Source organism: Monodelphis domestica, chromosome 1, assembly GCF_027887165.1.
Source record: "Monodelphis domestica isolate mMonDom1 chromosome 1, mMonDom1.pri, whole genome shotgun sequence".
NCBI lineage: Eukaryota > Metazoa > Chordata > Mammalia > Didelphimorphia > Didelphidae > Monodelphis > Monodelphis domestica.
In genome coordinates, this window is record NC_077227.1 from 325,421,191 (window position 1) to 325,445,130 (window position 23,940).

Genomic DNA, 23,940 nt, shown 5'->3' on the forward strand with positions numbered 1-23,940 from the left:
TTCTGTTTCCAGTTATTATCTTTACTCAGTAATTACATGTGTCTTTGTTTTGGTGCCATAACATGTTACCCTTCAGTCATTACCCATTTAATGGGAAGTTACTTTGCCCAGACTGCCTCCTCAAAGTCAGACAATTGACAGAGGGATAGATAGTACAAGATCTTATTCTGTTCATTGCTTGATTAGTAAGAAAAATTCGTGTCAGCCAAGTATAGCCTTAAAGACATAATGATAATGATCACAATAATAATAAAAGCTAACAGTTATTTATATAGCACCTTAAGGTCTACAAATTGCTTTTATATAAGCTATCTGATCTGAATCCCTAAAACAGTCTTTGAGGTAGGTGCTCTGCATTTTCTAGATGAATAAACTGAGGCTGAAAAAGGTTATGACGACATTCACAACTAGTAAATGTCTGAGGCAGAATTCCTAGGTTCTAGCCCAGAATTCTTATGTCTTATGTCACCTGATTGCTTCTAGCAACATATATTAAAATAAAGATCTTGTAGGAATATGTTAGGCAGCCCTGTGGTGCAGTGGATAGAGTACTGAGCCTGCAGTCAAGATGTCCCAAGTTCAAATCTGACCTCAGACACTAACTGTGTAACTTTGGAAAAATCACTTAACTTCCATTATTTCTTCCACTATAAAATGGGGATAATTACCGTCCTTATCTCCTAGGATTGTTGTGAGGATCAAATACAATTATATATCTATATATGTCTAATATAGCAATTATGACTGACCACAATATAACTTTACACACATCAGTTTACCATTTTCTAGTAGTATTCTTGAGAAAAGTGTGGAAAAAGGATACATGTGAAGGAACATAATGTTTTTTTAAAAAAGGTTTCTTAAGTGCTTACTATGTACTCAAAACTGGACTAAAACACTGGGGATTCAAACAGAAAAAGTGAGATGGCCCCTGCTCTCACACTCTAGTTAAGGAGAAAACACATAAAAGAAAATTCAATATTGTTGGAAAGTCATGGAAGTTCTAAAGATGATGAAGCAGGACAGATCTGAGGTTATATTCAAAGATAATACAAAGGTGCAAAGGTAAGGTTTTAGAGGGCCTAAGGAAGCAGGGCATAAGGTTCAGTAGTTCTCCATTTTAACAGAAGGAATCCAGTTGGTAAGTCTTATTTCATTCAAGTAGCTAGGATGAGTTTGGGAATGATCTGGGGCTTGGGGAGGGGCCAAAGAGGGAAGAATGCCCCAGTGGTAAAGCATTTTCTCATTCTCCGTTTTTCTGATGGATTCTGGGCTGGCTCTGGGTTTTTGGTTTGACCACTTCCTCTGGATTTCCCCACCTTCTCTTTAAAAACCTTTACTTGTTTATATTCTCAGTAGTGTTTTTATTGCTATTCATGGGTTGTTCCTTTCTTTCAACTTGAAAGAGAATTTCCCTTCTTTCTCGGGAACACATGGCTTGAGTAAACAATCAGACTAAAGTTCAGAGAGCCTAGCGAATGAACACTGAGGCCCTACCCAATGGGTTTAGTGGCAGAGCAGTCCAATGTCAATTCCCCCCCCCCCCCCAACCCTTACCTTCTGTCTTAGAATCAGTACTCTGTATTGGTTCCAAGGCAGAAGAGTGGTAAGGGCTAGGCAATGAGGGTTAAGTGACTTGCCCAGGATCACACAGCTGGGAAGTGTCTGAGGCCAGATTGGAACCTAGGACCTCCTGTCTCTAGGCCTGGCTCTCAATCTACTGAGCTACCCAATTCCCCCCCACTTCCCCCATGTCAATTTAATAGGTCATGAGACAGAAATTTGCACATCATAATACTGGATTTATTGATGTTGAAGACATTTCATTGTTCCTAGATGACAAAAGTGCAAATAGGTGGAGGGGGAAAAAGCAAAATTGGATTGGATGATGGGAAAAAACTCTCTATTTTTTTTAGCCTTTATCTTCCATCTTAAATCAGTACTGGGTATTTGGTCCAAATCAGAAGAACAGTAAGGGCTAGGCAATGAGGGTTAAGTGACTTGCCCAGGGTCACACAGCTAGGAAGTATCTGAGGCCAGATTTGAACCTAGGACCTCCTGCCTCTGGGCCTAACTTTCAATCCACTGAGTCACCTAGCTTATCCCTCCCTAACAATTTACTTGTTTGTTGTTCTGTTGTGTCTCTTTGGGACTCCAGGGACCATAGCTATTTATGGGAATTTTCTTTCTTTTTCCTTAAAAAATTTTTATTGTCATGCAAAACATACTTCCATATCTAGGCATACAGAGATTAAGTGACTTGCCCAAGGTCACACAGTTAGGAAGTATTTGAGGGAGGATTAAGATGGGGCCTTCCTGATTCCACACTCAATGTTCTTAACCACTGAGCCACAACTGCTTCTCCCCTAACCATCAGAGTTGTCCAAAAGTAGATGCACTAGGGAACTCCTCATTAGAGGTCTTTCAGCAGAGGGTTCATGACACTTCTTGGGTATATCATTCTGTAGATTTCCTTTCTGCATGGGTTAGACTAGATGCCCTTTAAGGTCCTTCCAATCTTGAAATTCTGGGAATTGGCATTTTGCAATGATAGGAGGACACTTGCTGGAAAGTTAGCAGATCCCCTGAAGCATGATACCAAGGAAACTTGCCCAGAGCTGACGTGATGTATTCTATCATTCCAAGGCCCTTTTTTTTTGGCTTTGCTATATTATAATTTTTATCTAATCTTTTCTCTGGACTTTGTCCTTGATCCAGGCTTATCTGAGTCTTTTATTAGTTTTCTTCAAATGCAAATCTGTAGTCCTGTAGTCAGATTAGCTTTAGTGGAGGCTCATCTCTTCTACTAAGCTTGCTATGACTCTTGCAACTCTTATTGTCCCATCTAGTGCAATGAGTATCTTACATTGAGGTTTAGGGAGAGTGTTCGAGGGAACGTTATAGATACCCAGTCTTCATCATTTACAGCTGAGGAAATGAAGACCCAGAAAGTTGATTATCTTACTCAAGGTTTCACACACTGTGTGTTTTAAACCATTACCTTCTGTTTTAGAGTTGATGAGAAGTATTGGTTCCAAGGCAGAAGAGCAGTAAGGGCTAGGCAAAAGAGGCTGAGTGATTTGCCCAGGGTGACAGGAAATGTCTAAGGTCAAATTTGATCTCGAGAATCTCTAGGCCTAGATGTCTATCCACTGAGCCAGCTAACTGCTCCTTGTGTTTGTGTTTTAATCTTATCACTTGAACTAGCCTGTAAGCTCAAGGACATTACATCTTCTCCTGGTTTCCTTATGTCATTTGGCTCAGATCTGGGTATACAGAATTTAATAAATACTTGTTGATATGATATTATGATTCCCTGATATACTTTTGAATGATGGCTTTGTTTTTTTTCCCCTCCAACTTCCCTTCCCCAGAGAAATGTTTTGAGTTCTCTTAGATATTTGCTGTGCTAGAATTCATTCCACAGATCCTGTGATGGAAGATGACCTAGACTTATTTGGAAACCTCTTATAATGATAAGCACACTTCCCACCAAAAGGCAGTGTATATCACTTAGGCTCAGAGCTGTTAAGAGATTATTGTTTATCTAGGAATGATATCTGTCTCTAATTTCTTTCCTTCTTTTCCTCCTTCCTATTCAATTATCTTAATTTCCACAAGGAAAATGGCATATAAGGGGAAATGGCTTGCTCTAGGTTGATCTTCTATCATGTAATAATGGCTCACAATAATTTATTATTAGAAGTTGTGGATGTGTTCTTCACATTCTTATGTTGCACTGAAAAACAAGCTTCCTCCAAACTGATGTTAGTTTCTCCCTACTCTTTCACCCCTGCAGCCCCACCATCATAGGCAGAATACTGGTCTAAATTAATTTATTCAGCAATTAGACATTGAGGTATTATTTCCTCCCTTCCTCCCTCCCTCCCGTTCTTCCTTCCTTCCCTCTTTCCTTCCTTCCCTCTTTCCTTCCTTCCCTCCTTCCTTCCTTTCCCCCTTCCTTTCTTTCCTCCTTCCCTCCTTCCTTTCTTTCCTCCTTCCTTTCTTTCCTCCTTCCTTCCTTCCTTCCTTCCTTCCTTCCTTCCTTCCTTCCTTCCTTCCTTCCTACCTTCCTTCCTACCTTCCTTCCTTCCTTCCCTCCCTTATGAAGGTCTGAGAGGGGAGAAAGAACTCTGGAATCAAAGATTGAAACATTTGATTTTCCAGATGACAATGTAATTACACCAGTCATCCTAGTCCATTCTCCCTTGAATAACAATGGACAACATGTGACATTAAAAGTAGGAAATACATTACACAATTGTCTTCTAGATACTGGGGCATCAAGATCTGTGCTGATGAGTATACCTGTTTCTAATTGTAATTCTATTGGCTCTATCAATGTTGTGGGAGTGTCAGGAGCACCTCTGAAAATCTGAAAACTTTCACTTTTTCCACTGTGTCTGTGGGACCTTTATCCATGAAACATTTGTCCCTTTTAATGCCTAGCTCCCCTATGAATTCACTGGGGAGAGATCTTTTGGGTAAATTAAGAACCTCGATAATATGCAGTCAAGATGGAGATATTACATTAGAACTACCTGAGGAATCTCTAAATTTGTTCCCTGTACTCTTTTTAGATAGTCAGGAGGTGGATAAAACTTACACCTTTGAAATACCAACAGATATACCTGAATTTCTCTGGGCTACATCTTCCTCTGATGTAGGCCTACTTAAATCAGCTGTTACAGTTCAAATTAGAACAAAAAGTGGCCCATCTCCTTCCATTCCTCAGTATCCATTATCAAAAGAGGAAAGCAAGGGAATTACCCCAGTGATAAATTCTTTAATAGAACAGACAATAATAATCCTATGCAAATCAGAATACACTTATCTTGCCTATTAAAAAACTGAAATGAGATAAAATGGAAAACCTCTTTATTGATTTGTTCAAGATTTAAGTGCTGTTAATCATGCCATCAAAAGACACCCTGTTGTTTAAAGTCCATCCACCATTATCTCCTCTATTTCTAGCACTGCTAAATGTTTGTGTTCTGCCTTTTTTTCAATACCCATCCATGAATATTCCTGAAAAATATTTTCATTCACCTGGAAAGGTCCTCAATTATTGTCTGGCTCAAGGTTACATAGTAAGTCCAACTTTATTTTCCCAAAATTTGACACAAGATTTGGCAAATATTGAGTTTAAGGAGAGCCATTTAATACACTTTGTTGATTTGCTCTTGGCCTCACCAAATGCTGCAACATGACAAGACTATAGCAAATATCTCTTGTTGGAATTATATGAGAGGATACAAGATCTCAAAGGTGGTAAAGATGCAAGATCTCCCCAAAGTGGAAATTTTAGGATTTTTTCCTTAAGCGTGTTGAAAATATCCAACAATTGAGTGCCCCATTCACCAAGAGATAGTTGAGAGCAATTTTGGGAATAACAGGATTTTGCAGGCAATGAATTCCTTACTATGGGGAAATCACCAAACCCCTTAGAGCATTGACAAATGTTGCAGTCACTGAACCACTTAGGTTGGAGGCAGAACACCTAGCAGTGCTTACTAAATTAAAACAGGCTATCCTGTCTGCCAATGCTATAGGCATCCCAGATTGCCATAAATCATTCACTCTACATGTACATGAACAGGGAAGGGTAGCTTCAGGTGTTTTAACCCAAGCTTTAGAACTTGTTTAATGTTCAATTGTATATTATTCGGCTCAACTAGACCCAATAGCTTCAGTAGCACCACCACGTCTTAGAGGGGAAGCTGCAATAGCTTTGCTAGTAACAAAATCTGTGGATTTAGTATTGGAATGCCCTCTAATGATAATGTGTCCTCATGAAGTTGAAGTAATGTTGCTAAGGCATAGAAAACATATTACAATAGTAATTGTAAACTTTTAAACTGGTATTTGTTGAATTTGGATTAATATTTTCAGGTTCTTATTTCTATGGAATATAGTCAGGATTATATTATTTGCAACTGTAATTATTTGTAATTGTTTATAATTTGAGTCTTGTATGTTGTAAAAACCAAGATTGGTTTTGCTTTCTTTCTTTCTCTCTTTACTTCTCCCTGTTTCCTATATTAGTATGGTTTTCTAAAAGTATTGGCAACTTTGACTAGGAAATATGAGTGTAAGTATAAGATAGTTATGTTTGAAAGATCCACTGGGGACACTAGTCTCCCAAAAGATCTCAGGGAGGTGTGAATTTTAAAACTATTCCATCCTAATCAGACCATACTTTAGAAGATCTGATTTAGCTATTTCCTGATTAGTAATAATGGAGATACTTGGTTTAACAGAATCAAGTCTTGGGAACTCTACAATTTCTCTACCTTACTCAGTTTAACAAGGTCAGGAATGTCTGCTCCATACTCAAAGATTTAATTATCTGAGAAAATGACCTTCAACATACATGTGCAGAAAACAGCGGACAGACCCCTGAGCTGTCCTAAGTCAAGTTAAGCTATCATTGGTACAGATGAGACACAGGAAAGTGACATAAAACCATCTATATAAGGCACGTCACTGGCTCTTTTCGCCTTTTTTCCCTGGAGAGGCAACTCTGGTTGACAGTGTGATAGGCGTTCCGACTTGATTTTAGAGTAGTGGCAGTTATTTGTCTGGGTTTGGCAGTGAGTTTGCCTTTGAGCTGATTCAGGTTTGGGCATCTTGGCTGAGCCCTTTTGGAGTTCAGATTGATTCCTTCCTCCTTCACACTCCAAAACCTTACTTTCTAGATCTCCTAATCTTCCTGCCCACTAGCCAGGTGGGAGAAAATCCTACTCCCTTTCCTTCTTCCTTCTTAATCTCCTCCACTATATCAATTAAATCACCATAAAATTTCCAGCCGACAGGTATTTTATTATTTGGGATTTTCCCTGGTGACCAATTAAATTTAGATTTTAAGTCACAACTCTAAAATTATCCTTTACAGGGGGTATGTTAAAGGGATTTTCTTAGTTTCTCCCTCTTTCTAGCTTAAGAGGGGAGAGAGCATGGTTTCTCAGTGGATCATAAAACTGACTGGTTTGATGAGCAGTGATCCAGAGCTGAAGATTCTGTTACCAAGGAGATCAGGACACTGAGGAGAAGAAGTAGGAACTGCTTTCTGGCAGGAAGGCTGTAAAATGGCAGTTGATCAGTGAGGAGATAAAGGAAGCAGCCACTGAGGAAAGGGGCTTTTGCCTCTGGGATCTCTAGAAAGCAAGAGATCTAGCTCTCAGGTAAGGGGCTGCTGGCAGTTGGCTGGTGACAGTTGGCTGTCTATTTTTTTAGAGAGTTAGTTAATATTTTACAGCTAGAGTAGATTAGGCCTGGTGTGCCAGGCAGAAGAACCTGTTCTGAGAAGACAGAGGTAGTATTAGGAAATTTTAGGCAAGTTATTAGGAATTATTTATTAGTGAGACTTAGTTGAAGTAGATTTATAGGATATAAGATTAATGCTTTCTCTTTTCTATCTTTCCATCTGTACTTCTTTCTAAACATAAAAATAAATCTAAAAATAAAAACAAAGTTTTTATTAACCTGCTCTTCTCACTTTGTCAAACTCCTACATTTAACCCTTATACCAGGTTCATACATTTAGGAACTGTCTGAGGTCAGACAGGACCTCTTCCATCTGTGAGCATAGCTCTAAATCCACTGAACCACCTAATTGCCTGCCACCTACCCAGTGGTCTTAAAGGGATGATGGCTTCTGAAATCAAGTCAACCCCTCCCAGATGAGTCCTGAATTGGTAGCTTCCCATTACCCTCTGTAATGGTGAAATTTAGGTCTCTGGGAGAGGGTTATAATATTGTAATGGCTAAAATGTGGCTACAGGATTTATATAATATTTAACAATGGCCGCCAAGGAATTTACTTATGAAATTCCTAAAATGAACACTCAAGTCAGAATGGAGTTTATGGAGGTTTAATCACAACGGGAGTAGGGAAAAGGAGAGGGAGAGAAGGAGAGAAGAGAAAAGGGAAAGGGGCTACTCAACCTCTGACCAAGGCAGAGGGAGTTTAGGCCTAAAGGCCCAGGTGGAAAGAATCAGTCCTTAACTCACGTGACCGATCTGAAGGAAAGCTGTCTGCGGGCGTCCTCTCTCTCCAAGCTCCTAACACCAACTCCCTCTCGCTCTCTACACAGGAAGTTCCGCGAATTCCAGAGGCTGTTCCCTACCTCACTTCCTGTGTCTCACAAATCCAATGGTTGGCTCTAGCTTGGCTTAGGACAGCCCAGGTGGGCAGTTAGTTATTTCTGATTAGTCATTGACTAGCGCATGCCCGTGTAGGTGGGTGTGCACAATTTTTGGGTGCTAGACCAAGATGGAGACTTTTAAAATTCACACCTCCAGACACAATAAGAAAGAAATACCTTTTTTCATACCTGAAGCTGTTAAATAGTGAAAATACAAAGTGACTCATAGAACTGACTCCACTGATGGCTGGTTTTGGTTTAATGCGGTGGGGTTTTAAATGGCATAGCCTCTGGCTGGGCCATCCAGTGCCTTACCTGTACACAGACACTGATGTTGCAACTTGTTCTGCTCAGGCCCAACGGGCAGAAGTAGCAGCGGGGGAGTATTGAGTTCCAAAATTAAGTCCACAAGCATTTATGAAGTGCTACCATGTGTCCTGTAGGCATTGGGGATTCAAAGAAAGGCAACAACAACTAAATAAAGAGAAGCCACTTGGCAGCTAGAAACAATGAAAAAAATTCCTTTATTAAGTCTTCCAAAAGTTCCCTGGTGCTGTGATTACTACTAATGATACCATATCCCTCTTCTGCCTTGGAACTGATACTTAGTGACAGTTCTAAGACAAAAGGTAATGATTATTTAAAAAAAGAAAAAAAGAAACTGAGAAATCAGTCTACTCATGGTCACAGAATCAGAGATTTTTACATTTGTAAATCACAGAATTTTAGACTCTGTGGCCTGTAAAAGCAAATACTTTTTTTTTTGCCTTTCTTTGTTATCCCACTGATTTACACGATGGCTAACATACAGAAGGTGTTTAATAAATGCTTGTCCACTTGACTCAGGAGTTGGAAAGGCACCTCAATGCTCTGTGATCCAACCTTTACCTGAAAAAGAATCCTTTCTGCAACATGTCCAACCGCTGGCCATCCAGCTTGTGACCTCCTAAGGCAGCCTGTTTCCACTTTTGAATAGCTCTAATTGTAAGGAATCTATTTCTGAGATTAAGCTCAAATTGTCTCTGGCACTTCGGACCCAAAGAGCAGAACTAGGAGCAATGGGGGAAACAGAAGTCTTGTGCCTGCTCCACACTGAATGAAGCATGATGACCATTACAATGAAGCCTGTCTTTCTACTTCCTATGCCTCCATACCCCCTTCTCTCCTTCAGGCTAAATATCTCAAATTCCTCACAGTAGTAGTTGGATTCAGAATTTGAATACAGCTCTCCCAACTCTTAAGAAAATTTTCTTTCCATTATTTCCTTCCTTAGATTCAGTTGTCTCCTCCATTAGATTGTGAACTCCTTGAGAGTAGGTACTGTTTTTGACTTTTTTTTTTTAAATCTACAGGGCTTAGCACATAGTTGGTCAATATTTTTTAAGCCTTACCTTCTGTCTTAGTATAAGTTCTAAGACAGAAGAATGGCAAAGGCTAGGCAATCAGGGTTAAGTGACTTACCCAGAGTCACACAGCTAGGCCAGATTTGAACCAGATCCTCCCATCTCCCTTGCCTGGCTCTTTATCCCCTGAACCACCCAACTGCCCCATCTACTTTTTTTAAAAACTATTTTTGAGGAACTTGAAAAAAAATTAATGAAAAAGCGTTTATTAAGTGCTTAGTCTATGCAGGCATTGCATTAAGCACAGCGCATATAAATACAAAAAGCAAGACCATCTCTGCAAACCCAGAAAGAGCTTAAATGGGGTGGGGATGTCCAGGGAGGGTTGTGCTTTGGTCTAGGAAGCCATGAGAATGATGGGTGGAGGTATAGGATGACTGACTGCCATATCCTTTCTAGAAAATGAATTGTTGGTTTGATTAACTCTTCCCAGGGGTGAAGAGTAGAGGATGGCATGGGGTGGCTAGGCAGGGAGTAGCTTGGGCTACATCAGGGATTCTTAACCTTTTTTGTGTCATGGAAGGGGGGAGAGGAGGGAGTAAGCTCTTACTAAGTGCCAGGCACTGAGCTAAGTGCTTTGAAAATATTATTTCATTTGATCCTCCCAGCAACCTTGGGAGATCTCATTTTTCAATTTGGGAAACTGAGTCAGGCAGAGGTTAAGTGACTTGCCCAGGATCATACAGCTAGTAAGTATCTGATACCAGATTTGATCTCAGGTGAAGAGATCAGTCTCAAGCCAATGCTTTATCTATTGGTTCCTCTGTTACCCTGGTGAAGTCTAGTGATCCCTTCTCAGAGCAGTATTTTCTTGCATATACTTATAAATGGAGGGAATGATAAATTTCAGTTGGCAGATAAATTCAATTAGCAAAAGTAAAATATTTTTGTAATGAAATGTTTTGTAAAAAAATAATTTTATCAATTGATTTTAAGATGGAAGGTAAGGATTTAAAAGGAGTCCATGGACTCCTTGAACTCTATCAGTGAATGTCGGGGGTTCAAGGGTCCCAGGATGAGAACCCCCTAGCTAGATGTAGAGAATCTGAGAATCTTCACTCTTTAGAGCCTTCTGGTGGAAGTGGGCCTGGAGAGATTAGTCTATCTCGAAATGGCTTTATGGGAGAGTGATTATTACTCATACTTGAAAAGGTAGGAAACAGTCATGACCAGGGCCCCTGGGAATAGATTTTGCCAGCTTGGGTTAGGAAGGCTAATCCTTCCGTGTTCTGAGTCCTTGCCAAAGGGGCCAGGGCTTTTTGTTTTGTTGTGTTTTCCCTCTGAGTTGGGGATCATTAATAGTAGGTGTGTGTCAATTTGTATTCAATATCATTGGCCATTTTTCCACTTCACCATTAACTGGAGCACACCTGCTCAGCCTCCCCGAGGTTTGCTGACCTAGGGTGTTTCCCTACCTCTAATTCTTTTAACGTTAGAAAGTTCAATAGCCTCTGGCTTCTTTCCAAGGGAAAATTGGCTTCTGCCTTGTTAGAAGCTGTTAACTGCGCTAAAATTTATTTTATCTTTCAGTGAAGGAGCACTTATTAAGCTCCTGCTAGGTGCCAGGCACTGGAGATACAAAGACAAGAGGAAAGTCCCTGACTTGTAGGAGTGTACATTTTATAGGAGGGGATAATATGTATGCACCGTATGCAATGGTTTGCATTGTGTCTGATTCTTTGTGACCCCATTTGGGCTTTTCTTGGCAAAGACACTGGATTGGTTGGCGATTTCCTTTTCTAGTGCACATATTATAAGTATACAAAATAAACGAGGTATTTGTGTGTGTGTGTGTGTGTGTGTGTGGTGGGAGGGGGAGGGAGAATGAGGACAGATCTGTTGGAGCAGAGCTTCGAGGCATGTTAGAGGTTCTAAGAGGCAGAGGTGAGGAGAATTTATTCAAGGCAGGGGGCCTGGAGATGAAATATGTTTGAGGAACAGCAAGGGGAGGTTAGTCCGAAGAGTGCCTCCAGGGGTCAGGTGACTTACCCAGAGTCACACAGGTGGAAAGCGTCTGAGGCCAGATTTGAATCTAGGACCTCCCATCTCTAGGCCTGGTTCTCAATCCACTGAGCCACCCAGCTGCCCCCATATCAGTATTTTCAAGCAATACATATTTCCATATTCTCTATGTCCTGACTGAAGACACCTATCATATATATAATAACAAAAATCACAAGGGAAATAAAGTGAAGGGTGGAATGCTTTGATCTGCAGTCAGATTCCAACAATTCCTTCTTTGGCTATGGATAGAGTGTTTTGTTTTTTTTTTTAAATCATGAGTCCCTTGGGGTTATTTTGTAATCTTGCTTTGTTAATAATAGTTTAATCCTTCATAGTTGGTTGCAGTACAATATTCTATTACTATGTACACTATTCTCCTGGAAGAACACTTTTATTTCAAAGTATATTCCTCTAGGGAGCAGCTAGGTGGCTTAGTGGATAGAGAGCCAGGCCTAGAGATGGAGGGGTACTAGGTCAGTTACTGCCAGCTGGGTGATCCTGGGCAAGTCACTTAACCCCCATTTCCCAGCCCTTACTATTCTTCTGCCTTGGAACCAATATTTAGTATTGATTCTAAGATGGAAGGTAAGGATTAAAATTTTTTTAAAATAAAAAACAAACAAACAAAAATTCCTACCCCAGCCACCAACACACAGCAAGTCTTTCTTATAAAAGATAAAAAGGAGAGTAAAGTTCAGCAAGAAAAAACTCATGAAATGCATCTATCATACCTAGCAGTATGTGGAATTATCTTGTAAAGGATAATTTTAGCATTGTGACCTAAACTATATTAATTCTTGGTCGCCATGGATATCCCAAATTAAAAAAAAATATCCAAGTCAGCTGGAAATTTATGGCGATTTAATTAATATAATGAAAAGAAACTAAGTTAAAGGGAGAAGGAAAGGGTATAGGATTTTCCCCACCTGGCTTGTGCCAGGGGGAAGATTAGAGGCTCTAGGAAGGTAAGGTTTTGGAGAGTAAAGGAGGAAGGAATCAGCCTGAACTCCAAGAGGGCTCAGTCAAGATGCTTGAACCTGAATTAGCTCAAGAGCAAACTCATTGCCAAAACCCAGACAAATAGCTGTCACCATGCCAAGATGTTGGAACACTTAGCACGCTGCCAGCCAGAGCCGCCTCTCTGGGGAAAAAGACAGACCAGAGGAAGCCCCGCGAAAAAACCCTAGATGATTCTACCTCCCTTTCCTGTGTTTCCTCTGCACCAATGTAGCCTAAGCTTGACTTAGGACAGCCCAGGGGTCTGTCAGCTGTTCCTGATTTGTCAATTTCTCTATCAAAGGCCATCCTTTTAAACACTCAATCTTCAAGCATGGTTACAGACATTCCCGATTTTCTTAGACAAAGTAAGGTGGAATAATGCAAAGTTCCTAAGACGTCCCTGATTTTGCTAGGCTAAGCATCTTCATCATTACAAATCAGGAGATAGCTAAATCCAATCTTCACAACCCCCTGTGATGATCAGTGGGAGACTAGTCTCCCCATTGATCATTTAACATAATCATCTTGTAGTTCTAAAGCACTTCTAACTACAGATGTATACAATATTCAATTTCTAAGGGAAAATTACAAGTTACAATAGTTAGATAAAGAGGGAAATAGAAGAAAGACAAACAGCAAACCAATGTTTGCTGAGCACATTGGCAAAAACTAATTGGGGGCAGTTCCCTTTTGGCATAGGAGTATACATTCAAATAAATGTTCAATCAACCACACCCAGAGTTCATTCTTGATCTTCTTGATGTAGTGTAGGTTTTCTGGCATTTTTCTGCAACAGTTCGTTCTCTGGATTTAGGAGGTGACAAACTTCTTCCTTGAAGATCTTTCTCGAACAAAAATTTCAAATCTTGGATTTTATGAAAATATAATCTGTACCCAGTCTTCCCCCTCAGAAAATGGAAGGAGGTTATATAACATTTTAAAATCATTTTCCAAATTTTTAGAATGACCGAAGGCTTCCAGTTTAACCACTCCTGCACAGAAATCCCCTCTCTACTGTCCTCAACAGGGAGTCATTCAGCCTCGAGTGATGGAGGAGGGATCTACTATTTTCCCCACGCAGCCCATTTGACTTTTGGATAGTTCTAATTGTGCTAAGGGTTTTTCTTTATAACTGGCTGAAATCTAAATCACTGTTTAATCTTTTATTTTCCCCATTACATGTAATAATAATTTAAAAATATGTTTTCCAAAATTATAAATTCCAAATTATTTTCTCTCTCCTTTTTCTTCCTCCCTCCCTGAGATGGTAAGCAATTTGCCTGGATGATACATGTATCAGATCATGCAAAACATATTTCCATATTGGACATATTGTGAGAGAATATTCACATAAAGCCAAAATGAAATTTGCCTTTCTATAACACACACCCTTTGCTCCTTAGGGAGATGGAAAATAAGTCTAATCTCCCTTCCAGGTAATAGCTTTTCAGGTATTGAAAATCCTATTTGTTCCTGGCCTTTCCCTGTCTTCTTTTCCAAGTCCTGTCTCTTATTTATTTGACCAGTTTTCATATCACATGGTTTTCATGTTATTCTGGTCAGGCTCTGATGGTGGGCTTCAGTCTGGCATCGTCCTTCCTAAAATATTGGGTCTATAACTGAATATGTTACTCCAGATATTATCTACTTGGGTTCAATACAGCAGGACTATTCCGTCTTTTGCTTTGGATGTTGTACCTCTATTCTTGTGGCTTTAGATATTAGTAATACTTTTTTTAGAGTGGCTTTTCCTATAGGGTTGAATAATGTTGAGTTTGCAGGCTATAAAACTCCTCAGATGTTTTTTTCACAAGGACTGTGGTCTTTTCCCCTCTTATCTTACAAAGGTACAGCTGATTTTTTTTTAACCCAAGTGTAGGACTTGACTTTTATCCTGCTTTCATTTCATCCTGTTATATGAATCTTATTGCTCTATTTTGCCCTAACATGCTTGTTTTCTCTTCCAGTATTTTGTCATCTGTAGATTGCAAAAGCTCTTATTTGAACCTTTGTTAAAAAAAGAACAATATGGATTAACAGAACAATGTGAGCATTTCCTTTAGGGATCTCACAGTTCTGCTGCCTTGGAACCAATACTTAGTGTTGGTTCCAAGACAGAAGGTAAGCATTTTAAAAGACTCCACTTAATAATTTCTGAGTCTACTTAATTGTACTAATTCAGCAGCTGGCTGCATATTGCCAAGGACTGTATGAGGGACTTTGTCAAATGACAGACATTTTTTTCTTTGCACCTAAATTCACCCATTGCACTTGCTCTCTTCTGATTTCCTAGAACTTTCAAGTTGAAAGGGATTTTATTTTTATTTCCTTTAACAAGCTATTTTATTCATTTATTTGGAAATTTTTATTTAATTAGAATTTTTAGAATATTTTTACTTGGTTACAATTCATGTTCTTTTCCTTCCCTCCCCCCTCCCCCCTCCCGTAGCTGACATGCAATTCCACTGGGTTTTACATGTGTTGAAAGGGACTTTAGAATCATAGAATCTCAGAATTGAAAAGGACATTACAGGACATTTGGTCTAAAGAGAGAGAGAGAGAGAGAGAGAGAGAGAGAGAGACAGAGACAGAGACAGAGACAGAGACAGAGACAGAGAGAGACAGACAGACAGAGAGACAGTGAGAGAGACAGAGAGACAGTGAGAGAGACAGAGAGATAGTGAGAGAGACAGAGAGAAACAGAGAGAGAGAGAGAGAGAGAGAGAGAGAGAGAGAGAGAGAGAGAGAGAGAGAGAGAGAGAGAGAGAGAGGAAGGAAAGAAGGAAGGAAGGAAGGAAAAAAGAAAGAAATCAGTCAACAAGTATTTATTGAGAACTTATGTGCCTACCACTCTCCTAAGGTCTGAGGATACAAAAAAAGGTAAAACCACACTCTCTGTCCTTAAGGAGCTCACATTCCAATAGAGAATACAACAAAAAATATTTTAAAAATACTTTATCTATGTATCTATGTGTCTGTCCACCTATGTCTTCTTGTCTTTTTGTTTCATATCTATCTTTCTGATTGTCCAACTATGTCTATCTGTTCATCTGTATATTCCATCTTTTTTTATATATATCTTATATCTGCCTATCTGTCGGTCCATCTATTTCTATCTTTCTCTTTGTCTATGTATCTCTATTCATCTGTCTGTCTGTCTGTCTATCTCTACCTATCTTTCCATCTGTCTATCGCTATCATGTCCATTTATTCACCTATCTATATATCTTCCTATGTCTGTCTGTCTATCTATCTATCTATCTATCTCTATCTATCTATCTATCTATCTACCTCTCTCCACCTTTACCTATCTATATCTATCTGTATCCATCTCCATCTGTCATCTATCTCTCTGTCCATCTATATTTGTCTATCTCTCCACCCATATATCTTTCTCTGCCCATCTGTGTCTATCTATCTGTGTAGCCATCTATTTCTGTTTCCAACTGTGCATCTGTATATACATATTTGTGTGTTTGTATAGATACAAACGCAGAGGGTAGGCAATAACCTTGTTAGAGGTCTGGAAAGTCCTCCTGCAGAAGGTGAGATTTGATCTGAGCCATGAAGGAAACTAGGGAATTCAGGAGGCAAAAGCGATGAGGAAGAACATTCTAGGCATGGAGAGACAGCCAGTAAAATGGCCCGGAGTTGGGAGATATAGCATGTCATCTGTGTGGAATATCAATTAGGCCAATGTTGGATTATAAAGCACACAAAGGAGTGTAAAGTTGGAGAACCACTTCAATAGACAAATATTTGAATGAATGGTTCTGTCTTTCTCAGATCCCTAAATGAGTGTAGCATACCTAGGGAACAAAAGAATACATTTTCTCTGTGCTTGGGTGCTCACTCTAAAACTCATCAGGTGAAATGAATTGATTCTTCTTGCTTTGAAAATGTTTCTCTGTCTTCCCCTTTAGCTAAGTATCCAGCCATCAAATCATTAATGGGCCCAGATCCACACTTGAAATGGATTGTGTCCTGCATGGTGCTGATCCAGTTCTGCGCTGGTTACCTGGTCAAAGACTTATCTTGGCAATGGCTCTTCTTCTGGGCTTATGCCTTTGGGGGCTGTGTGAACCACTCCTTGACTCTGGCCATCCATGACATCTCTCATAACGTGGCCTTTGGCAACAAATTTATTCAGTGGAACCGCTGGTTTGCAGTCTTCGCCAACCTCCCTATTGGCTTGCCATACTCCGCTTCTTTCAAGAAGTATCACGTTGATCACCACCGCTACCTGGGTGTTGACAAACTCGATGTGGACCTCCCCACAGACTTTGAGTGTTGGTTCTTCTGCACTCCAATGAGGAAGCTCCTCTGGCTTTTCCTACAACCAATTTTTTATGCCCTGCGACCATTCTTGTTGAACCGCCTCGCTATTACGCAGATGGAGGTCTTCAATTTCCTAACCCAGCTTGCAGTCAACTTTATGATCTATACATTGTGGGGGGTGAAGCCACTTGTGTATTTTATTGTAGGCACTTTCCTCTGCATGGGACTTCACCCCTTTTCTGGCCACTTCATTGCTGAGCACTATGTGTTCATGAAGGGCTATGAGACCTGTTCCTACTATGGGCCCCTCAACTGGATTACCTTTAATGTGGGCTACCACATGGAGCACCATGACTTCCCCAGTATCTCAGGTCTCAAGCTGCCCATGGTAGGTGGGGCATTTAGTGCTGGGGATGGGTAGGGGACCAACTTGGCTCACTTCAACAAAAATTTAGGAGCCATTCTTCATCAGCCACTGCGAAAGGATCTAGGAATAATGACTATAGAGCCAATGTTTTTTGTAATCGCTATGCCAATCCTTAAGATTGTTATAGCATACAGCTATATTAAATTAACACAGTATATGTTATATACTCCATATAATGAAGTATCATAATAGTAATTCTAAGACTATATGTTATAGTTGAACTGCTGATCTGTATCAGTGAAAGGAGCATTCACACCAGCAATTCCCCAAGTTAATTTTTTTTAAAAGGCTAGTAATAATAATGTGTTTACATAGTACTTTAAGATTTATAAGGTACTTAAAAAAAAAAAAACCCTTACCTTTTAAACTTTAGAATCAATACTGTGTATAGGTTCTAAGGAGGAAGAGTGGTAAGGGCTAGGCAATGGGGGTTAAGTGACTTGCCCAGGGTCACACAGCTAGGAAGTGTCTGGGGCCAGATTTGAATCTCTAGTTCCAGCTCTCTGTCCACTGAGTCATCCTGGCACTTTCTTTCTAATTTCCCAATGAGATAGCTAGTTATTTTCCTCATTTCACAGGTGTGAAAATTGAGTCTTAGAAAGATTAAGTGTCTTGCCCATGGATACATAGCTATATGTCTTAGAATCAATATTTGAACCAAAGTCTTCTGACTTGGGATCAAAGGATGATCTATTTAGAGCTATAAGATATTTTTAATGATCATCTAGTTCATCCACCTTATTTTACAGGAGAGGTTCAGAATGATTAAATAATTTGTTCAGGGTCATACTGCTAGTGTCTGAGGTAGGCTATGTCCTTTTAATCCGAAATCCTTTAAATCCTAAATCCTTTTAGCTAAGAGCCCAGTAGTATTTAACTCAGATAGAAATGGATTCCTGCCATCCCATATTGACTTAGAAAACCACAGATTCACATGATTAATGTTGTGTTGTATTTTTATTTCTTTTATTAAATATTTCCCAGTTACATTAAAATCCTTATCTTTTGTCTTAAAATAAGGTAGAAGAGCAGCAAGGGTTAGACATTTGGGGTTAAGCTAGGAAGCTTCTGAGATCAGATTTGAACCTAGAACTTCTGGATTCCAGGGGTGACTCTCTATCCACTGTATTACCTAGCTGCCCACTCCCTCCCCCCTCCCCCTTTTTTCCAACTACTTTTTAATCAGCTTCCCCTTACTATGGAGGGAGAGTTTGAAACCTTGGTAGGAGGCCACATTGCCAATTTTGTCCATTTTTCACAACAGCATACTTCCTCTCAAGACATAATCTCTATTTATGTTTCCTATTGTAATCAAATAAGGGAATACAGCATATATGTAAACAAGTAATATTGCTAGATTTGATGTAGAAAAACCTAGTTTCAAATCCTGGCTGTATTGCTCCTTCCAAGTCAATTAAATTCTCTGGTCCTCCGTTTCCTTACCTGAAAAATGAGGAAACTGAACAGCATAATCTATAAAGTCCCTACCAGATGTAAATCTGTGATAGGTCCAGAGGACAGATACTGGCAAAGTAATTAAGGAACAGGAAATTTTAGAGAAAGAAGAGAGCATAGGAGTTGGGGGAATTAAGAAAATGAAGAAATAAAGATTTCTTTCTCATTTTTAATAGATTATCTATATCTATGTGTATAGATTATTGATCTAATTAGAGAATATCTAATTGAAATAAAGAAATAAAAATAAAGATATATATTTATTTTAAAAATATATATAAATATATAAAAAATAAATAAAAATAAGAAATAAAAATTTAAGAAAAAAATTAAGAAAAGAAGTCTTAAAGGAAGGGAAAGATCTCAAGAGACAGATATGAGGGGAATACCTTTAGCTGACTGTGAATGGCCAGAGGCAGGAGAATACCTATGTTAAGGGGGTATAACTAGTCTAGTTTGTCAAGAGTACAGGATTCATGGAGGAGAATGGAGAATGACAAACATTTCTTAAGCAAATTTACAAAAGTCTCCTTTTACCCTCACCACATCCCTTGTGAGGTAGGCACTATTATGACCCCTATTATACTGGGAAGGAAATTGAGGCAAGACAGAGGTAGATTGACTTGTCTAGGGCCACACAATATCTCAGGCCACATTTGAACTCCGGCCTCCTTGACTTGAGACCTAGTGCTCTATCCATTGTGATCCTGAATTGCCTCTAGGTTAATGAATGAGAGCCAACTGAAAGGTTAAAAGGAAAGACTTATGGAAATGCCAGGCTAAAACATTTCTATATTATCTTATAAGCAATAGGAAACTCCTGAACAGGGAACAGATAATGTTCAGGTCTATGCTTTCAGGAGATTTTAACATGGTCAGGAATGGATTGGAATAACGATGTGGGCTAGGGGAAGGCCAGGTACCCGGTACAGTGGATAGAGTACAAGGCCTGAAGTCAGAAGGATCCGAGTTCAATTCCAACCTCAGACACTTACTAGCTGTCTGACCTAGGGCAAATCACTTACCCCTGTTTGCCTCAGTTTCCTCATATGTAAAATAAGCTGGAGAAAGGAATGGCAAATGAGTTTTTTAAACCTGTTTGCCTCTTTTTCTCATCTGTAAAACGAGCTGGAGAAGGGAATGGCCAACCACTCCAGTGTCTTTGCCAAGAAAACATGAAATGGGATCATGAAGAAATCGACAGGATTGGAAGGACCAAACATTAATAACAATGGGTTGTGGGGGAGGAATGCTAACTGATGGCATTAGGTTGAGAGCTGGAAGGAACTTTAGCTATCAGTCATCTTTTTCAATGTCTTGATTTTACAGAAGGGGAAACCAAGAGGTTGGGTGACTTGCCCAATGTTATGCCATTTTAGATTGGAGCAGAGGCAGAATTTGAACTCACTTTTCTTCAGTTCCAGAGCTTTGCTCCGCTGCTGTTCATAGCCTTTGAAACATCTGGTCATCTTTGTGCTATGCTAACAATTTTTTTAAACCTTTACCTTAAAATTATACTACATATCATTTCTAAGGCAGAAGAACACTAAGGGCTAGGCAACTGGGGTTAAGTGACTTGCCCAGGGTCACATGGCTAGGTCAAGTTTGAACCCAGGGCCTCTCTGTCTGTTGGCCTGACTCTTTCCATTGAGACACCAAGCTGCCCCTATGATAACAAATTTGAAGAGGATGGCCCAGTTTTACTTATGAATTAGTTCATCAATTCTTTTTTGTTTTCAGTCAGAGAGACTCATCACCAGAAGGCAGACCTAGGGATGAATTTTTTTTAGCCACAGCAACTCACTAAGATCATCTACTAAGCACATTGACAGAAGTCATGGTTCCTTAAGTGTCAAAGTAATTTTTAAAATTTCCATATCAGTTTTTTTTTAATTTAAAAAACTTCATGAAAATCTCAACAGACACCAACAATGAATATATTAAAGGGCACTGATTCAGCACTGGCTGGGTGCCACACACAGTGCTAAGTGCTGGGGGATACAAATACCAAAGGAGAAGGACAGTGCAGGTACTCCAGGAACTCCCTTCCTAATAAGGAAGAAACAACAGACAGCAGAGCTTTCAGCTGTAAGTCAGATGGAAAGGTCCCATAGTTCTTCTGGTATAATGGCAGCGCAGATGATAATTTTTTTTTAAAGCCCTTACCTTCCATCTTAGAATCAATACTTCTTCCAAGGCAGAAGAGTGGTAAAGGCTAGGCAGTAGGGCTTAAGTGACTTGTCCAGGGTCACAGCTAGGAAGTGTCTGAAGTCAAATTTGAACCCAGGATATCCCCATCTCTAAGCCTGGTTCTCAATCCACTGAGTCACCCAGCTACCCTAAATAATGCTTTTTTGATGTTATTTTTGCTGATAAAATCTTATCATTTGAGATTGCCAAGAACTCTGATGGTAAGATTTTTTTTTTCTGGGTTTTCAGTGTCTGTTTGCTTCCCTGGTAGAGGTCTAAGGTGGCAGGCAAGGAGGAGGGCTAAGCTGGAAAGGAGGTTTGGGATGGGGTGTTTCTACTCCTAGGGTTCTTAGAATCATTTGCTTGCAAATGGTAGTTGGCCATGGTGGACCTTGTTTTTTTTCTTAAAAAACAACAGCAAAACCCTTACCTTCTTTCTTAGAATTGATACTGTGTATCTGTTCTATGGCAGAAGAGTGGCAAGGGTTTGGCAATTGGGGTTAAGTGACTTTCCCAGGGTCACACAGTTAGGAAGTGTCTGCCCCTTTACCACCTGTGGCTCATTTATCTGTCAGGGAATGCTAGATAGATTCTTAAAAGATTCTTTGGTATAGCCCACTTACTTTCCCACAGGGAGAAGTCATGAACTTATAGAAGGTCACACCACTAGTTGGTGGCAAATGTAGAATTTTCAGCTCCAGTTCCAGCCTCACTTTTATCCAAATGGTTACCCACTGGTGGTTCGCCACTAAAAAAAGTGGTTAGTGTATTTCTATGAAACACTTATTGATACTAGGTATTAGGATAGAAACTTAAGATTCTCCCTTGTGAGGTGAAAGTCACACCAGGGATTTTTTACAAAGCAATCTCTCTCTCTCTCTCTCTCTCTCTCTCTCTCTCTCTCTCTCTCTCTCTCTCTCTCTCTCTCTCTCTCTCTCTCTCTCTCTCTCTCTCTCTCTCTTCTCTCTCTCTCTCTCTCTCTCTCTCTTTCGCTCTCTCTCGCTCTCTCTCTCTTTCGCTCTCTCTCTCTCTCTCTCTCTCTCTCTCTCTCTCTCTCTCTCTCTCTCTCTCTCTCTCTCTCTCTCTCTCTCTCTCTCTCCCCTCCCATCTCTAGGCCTGGCTCTCAATCCACTGAGCTACCCAGTTGTCCTTGCAATCTCTATTTCTTTCACCTAATATTAGGCTGCAACTAAGAGCAACAAAGAAAAGTCAACTATGTATGTTCAACTTTTTATTGGATTAAAATCAGAATATGCACGATGATGCAGAGATAGCATCTAAATTTGTACAGTAAGCATTTACTAAGCCTACCGTGACTTGAAGTGCAATCTTTACATTTAGCAAGTTAAAATCCATTCTTGGTAAGATTTTAGAATTCTTATTTATGATCTGAAAATGATAAAATTTGTTAAGATGTTACCACTGAATTTCAATTCACTGATTATGGCAATACAATAAGGATAACTATGGTTAGGATAACAGTGCCAAGAGATTCATGGGAAAACAACACGCACATGCACACAACTAAGCAAACTCACGCCCTACGCCTCTGGAGGATCTAGACTCTTCTCACTGGTGTTCACAAGTGTTTTGTTTGAATCTTAAGACAAGTATATCAAAACTGTGGCATGTTTTAATGTCAAGCTGCCAGTTTTATTTTACCAACATCAGAAAGTTATGGCTTCACTGCCAATGTTGGGTCTGATCTCCCACATGATCTATATTTCAGCCAAACTGGACTTTTCTCTATGCCCTACCCTTGTTAGCATTCATAGCTTTGCTCACCATGTTATCTCTGCTTACTTAGATTGTCCTTTCTCCTTCCTTTCAACCTATTAAATAATAATTAACCCATCTTTAAAGCAGATTCCATAGTCCCCTCCGATCTCTCTTCCCACCATCATTCACTGATACACCTCCAAGCCAACCTTCCCTCAGGGACCTCCAGTGGTAGTTGCTTTTCTCTGATGCCCTAATATAATTTTATGTACCAAAGTTATCTTTAGTTTTGCCATCTGAGTGGTACAGTGAACAGAGTTCTTGGCTTGGAGTCAGGAAGATAAGAGTTCAAATCTTGCCCCAAACACTTACCTACTATATGACTCTGAACAAGCCAGTTAGCCTCAATTTCCTCATCTGTAAAATGGAGATAATAATAGCACCTTTTCCACAGGATTGTTGTGAGAATTGAATGAGATAATGTAAATTGCTTTGCTAACCTCAAAGCACTATAGAAATTCTAGTTATTATTATTGTTATCATTACTCTCCCAATTTGATGTAAGGAAAAACTTCCTATCATTTATTTGGGAACAAATGAAGTGAGGAGACCTTCAAGCAGGACCTAATCTGAATTAAACTGACCTTGGTGAATAAGTAAGTATTTATTACTTATTTATTTTCAACCTTTACCTTCTGTCTTAAAATTGATACTATCAGGTCTAAGGCAGAAGAGCAGTAAGGACTAGCCATCTGGGGTTAAGTAACTTGCTCAGGGCCTCACAGCTAGGAAATGTCTGATTGAGGCTGTATTTGGCCTCAGGTCTTCCTGATTCTAGGCCTGGTGCCCTTAATTTAAGGGTTGCTGTGGTTGGCTTCTCCCAGTACTTCCCTTTTCCTCACACAATTTTCCTAAAGCATGGAATAGTAGCAAGAGCATTGGATTCAGAGACATAAGCCCAGAGTTCTAATTTTGCCTCTACTTCTTTTTTTTCTGGCTCTCAGCTTTATCCTCTGTTTAAAATTTTTTTCACCTACAATTACAATTTTAATAACCCTTTTCTGACATTTTGCAATCTGTATTCTTTCTCTTCTTCCCATCCTCCCCCCTCTCCAAGATGGCAGGTAATATGATATAGGTATGTGTGATCCTGTAATATATATTTCCACTTTTGCCATGTTGTGAAAGAAGACATCACTTATACTAGAGAAAAATTCATGAAGGGAATAAAGTGAAGAATGCTATGTTTCAATCTGCATTCAAAAAAAATTTTTTTTTATAACCCTTACTTTCTGTCTTAGAATCAATAATGTGTATT

At 39.6% G+C, this 23,940-nt stretch overlaps 1 protein-coding gene across 4 annotated transcripts in view; it reads left to right on the forward strand.

Moving 5' to 3' along the window:
- DEGS2 (delta 4-desaturase, sphingolipid 2) overlaps positions 1-23,940 on the forward strand; it is a 155,527-nt gene that overhangs the window by 118,768 nt on the left and 12,819 nt on the right. For all 4 annotated transcript variants that reach the window (XM_016431285.2, XM_016431282.2, XM_016431283.2 and 1 more), the window contains one exon: positions 16,477-17,219. In XM_016431285.2, the coding sequence (XP_016286771.2) occupies positions 16,477-17,219 (743 nt within the window). The remainder of the gene's footprint in view (positions 1-16,476; positions 17,220-23,940) is intronic.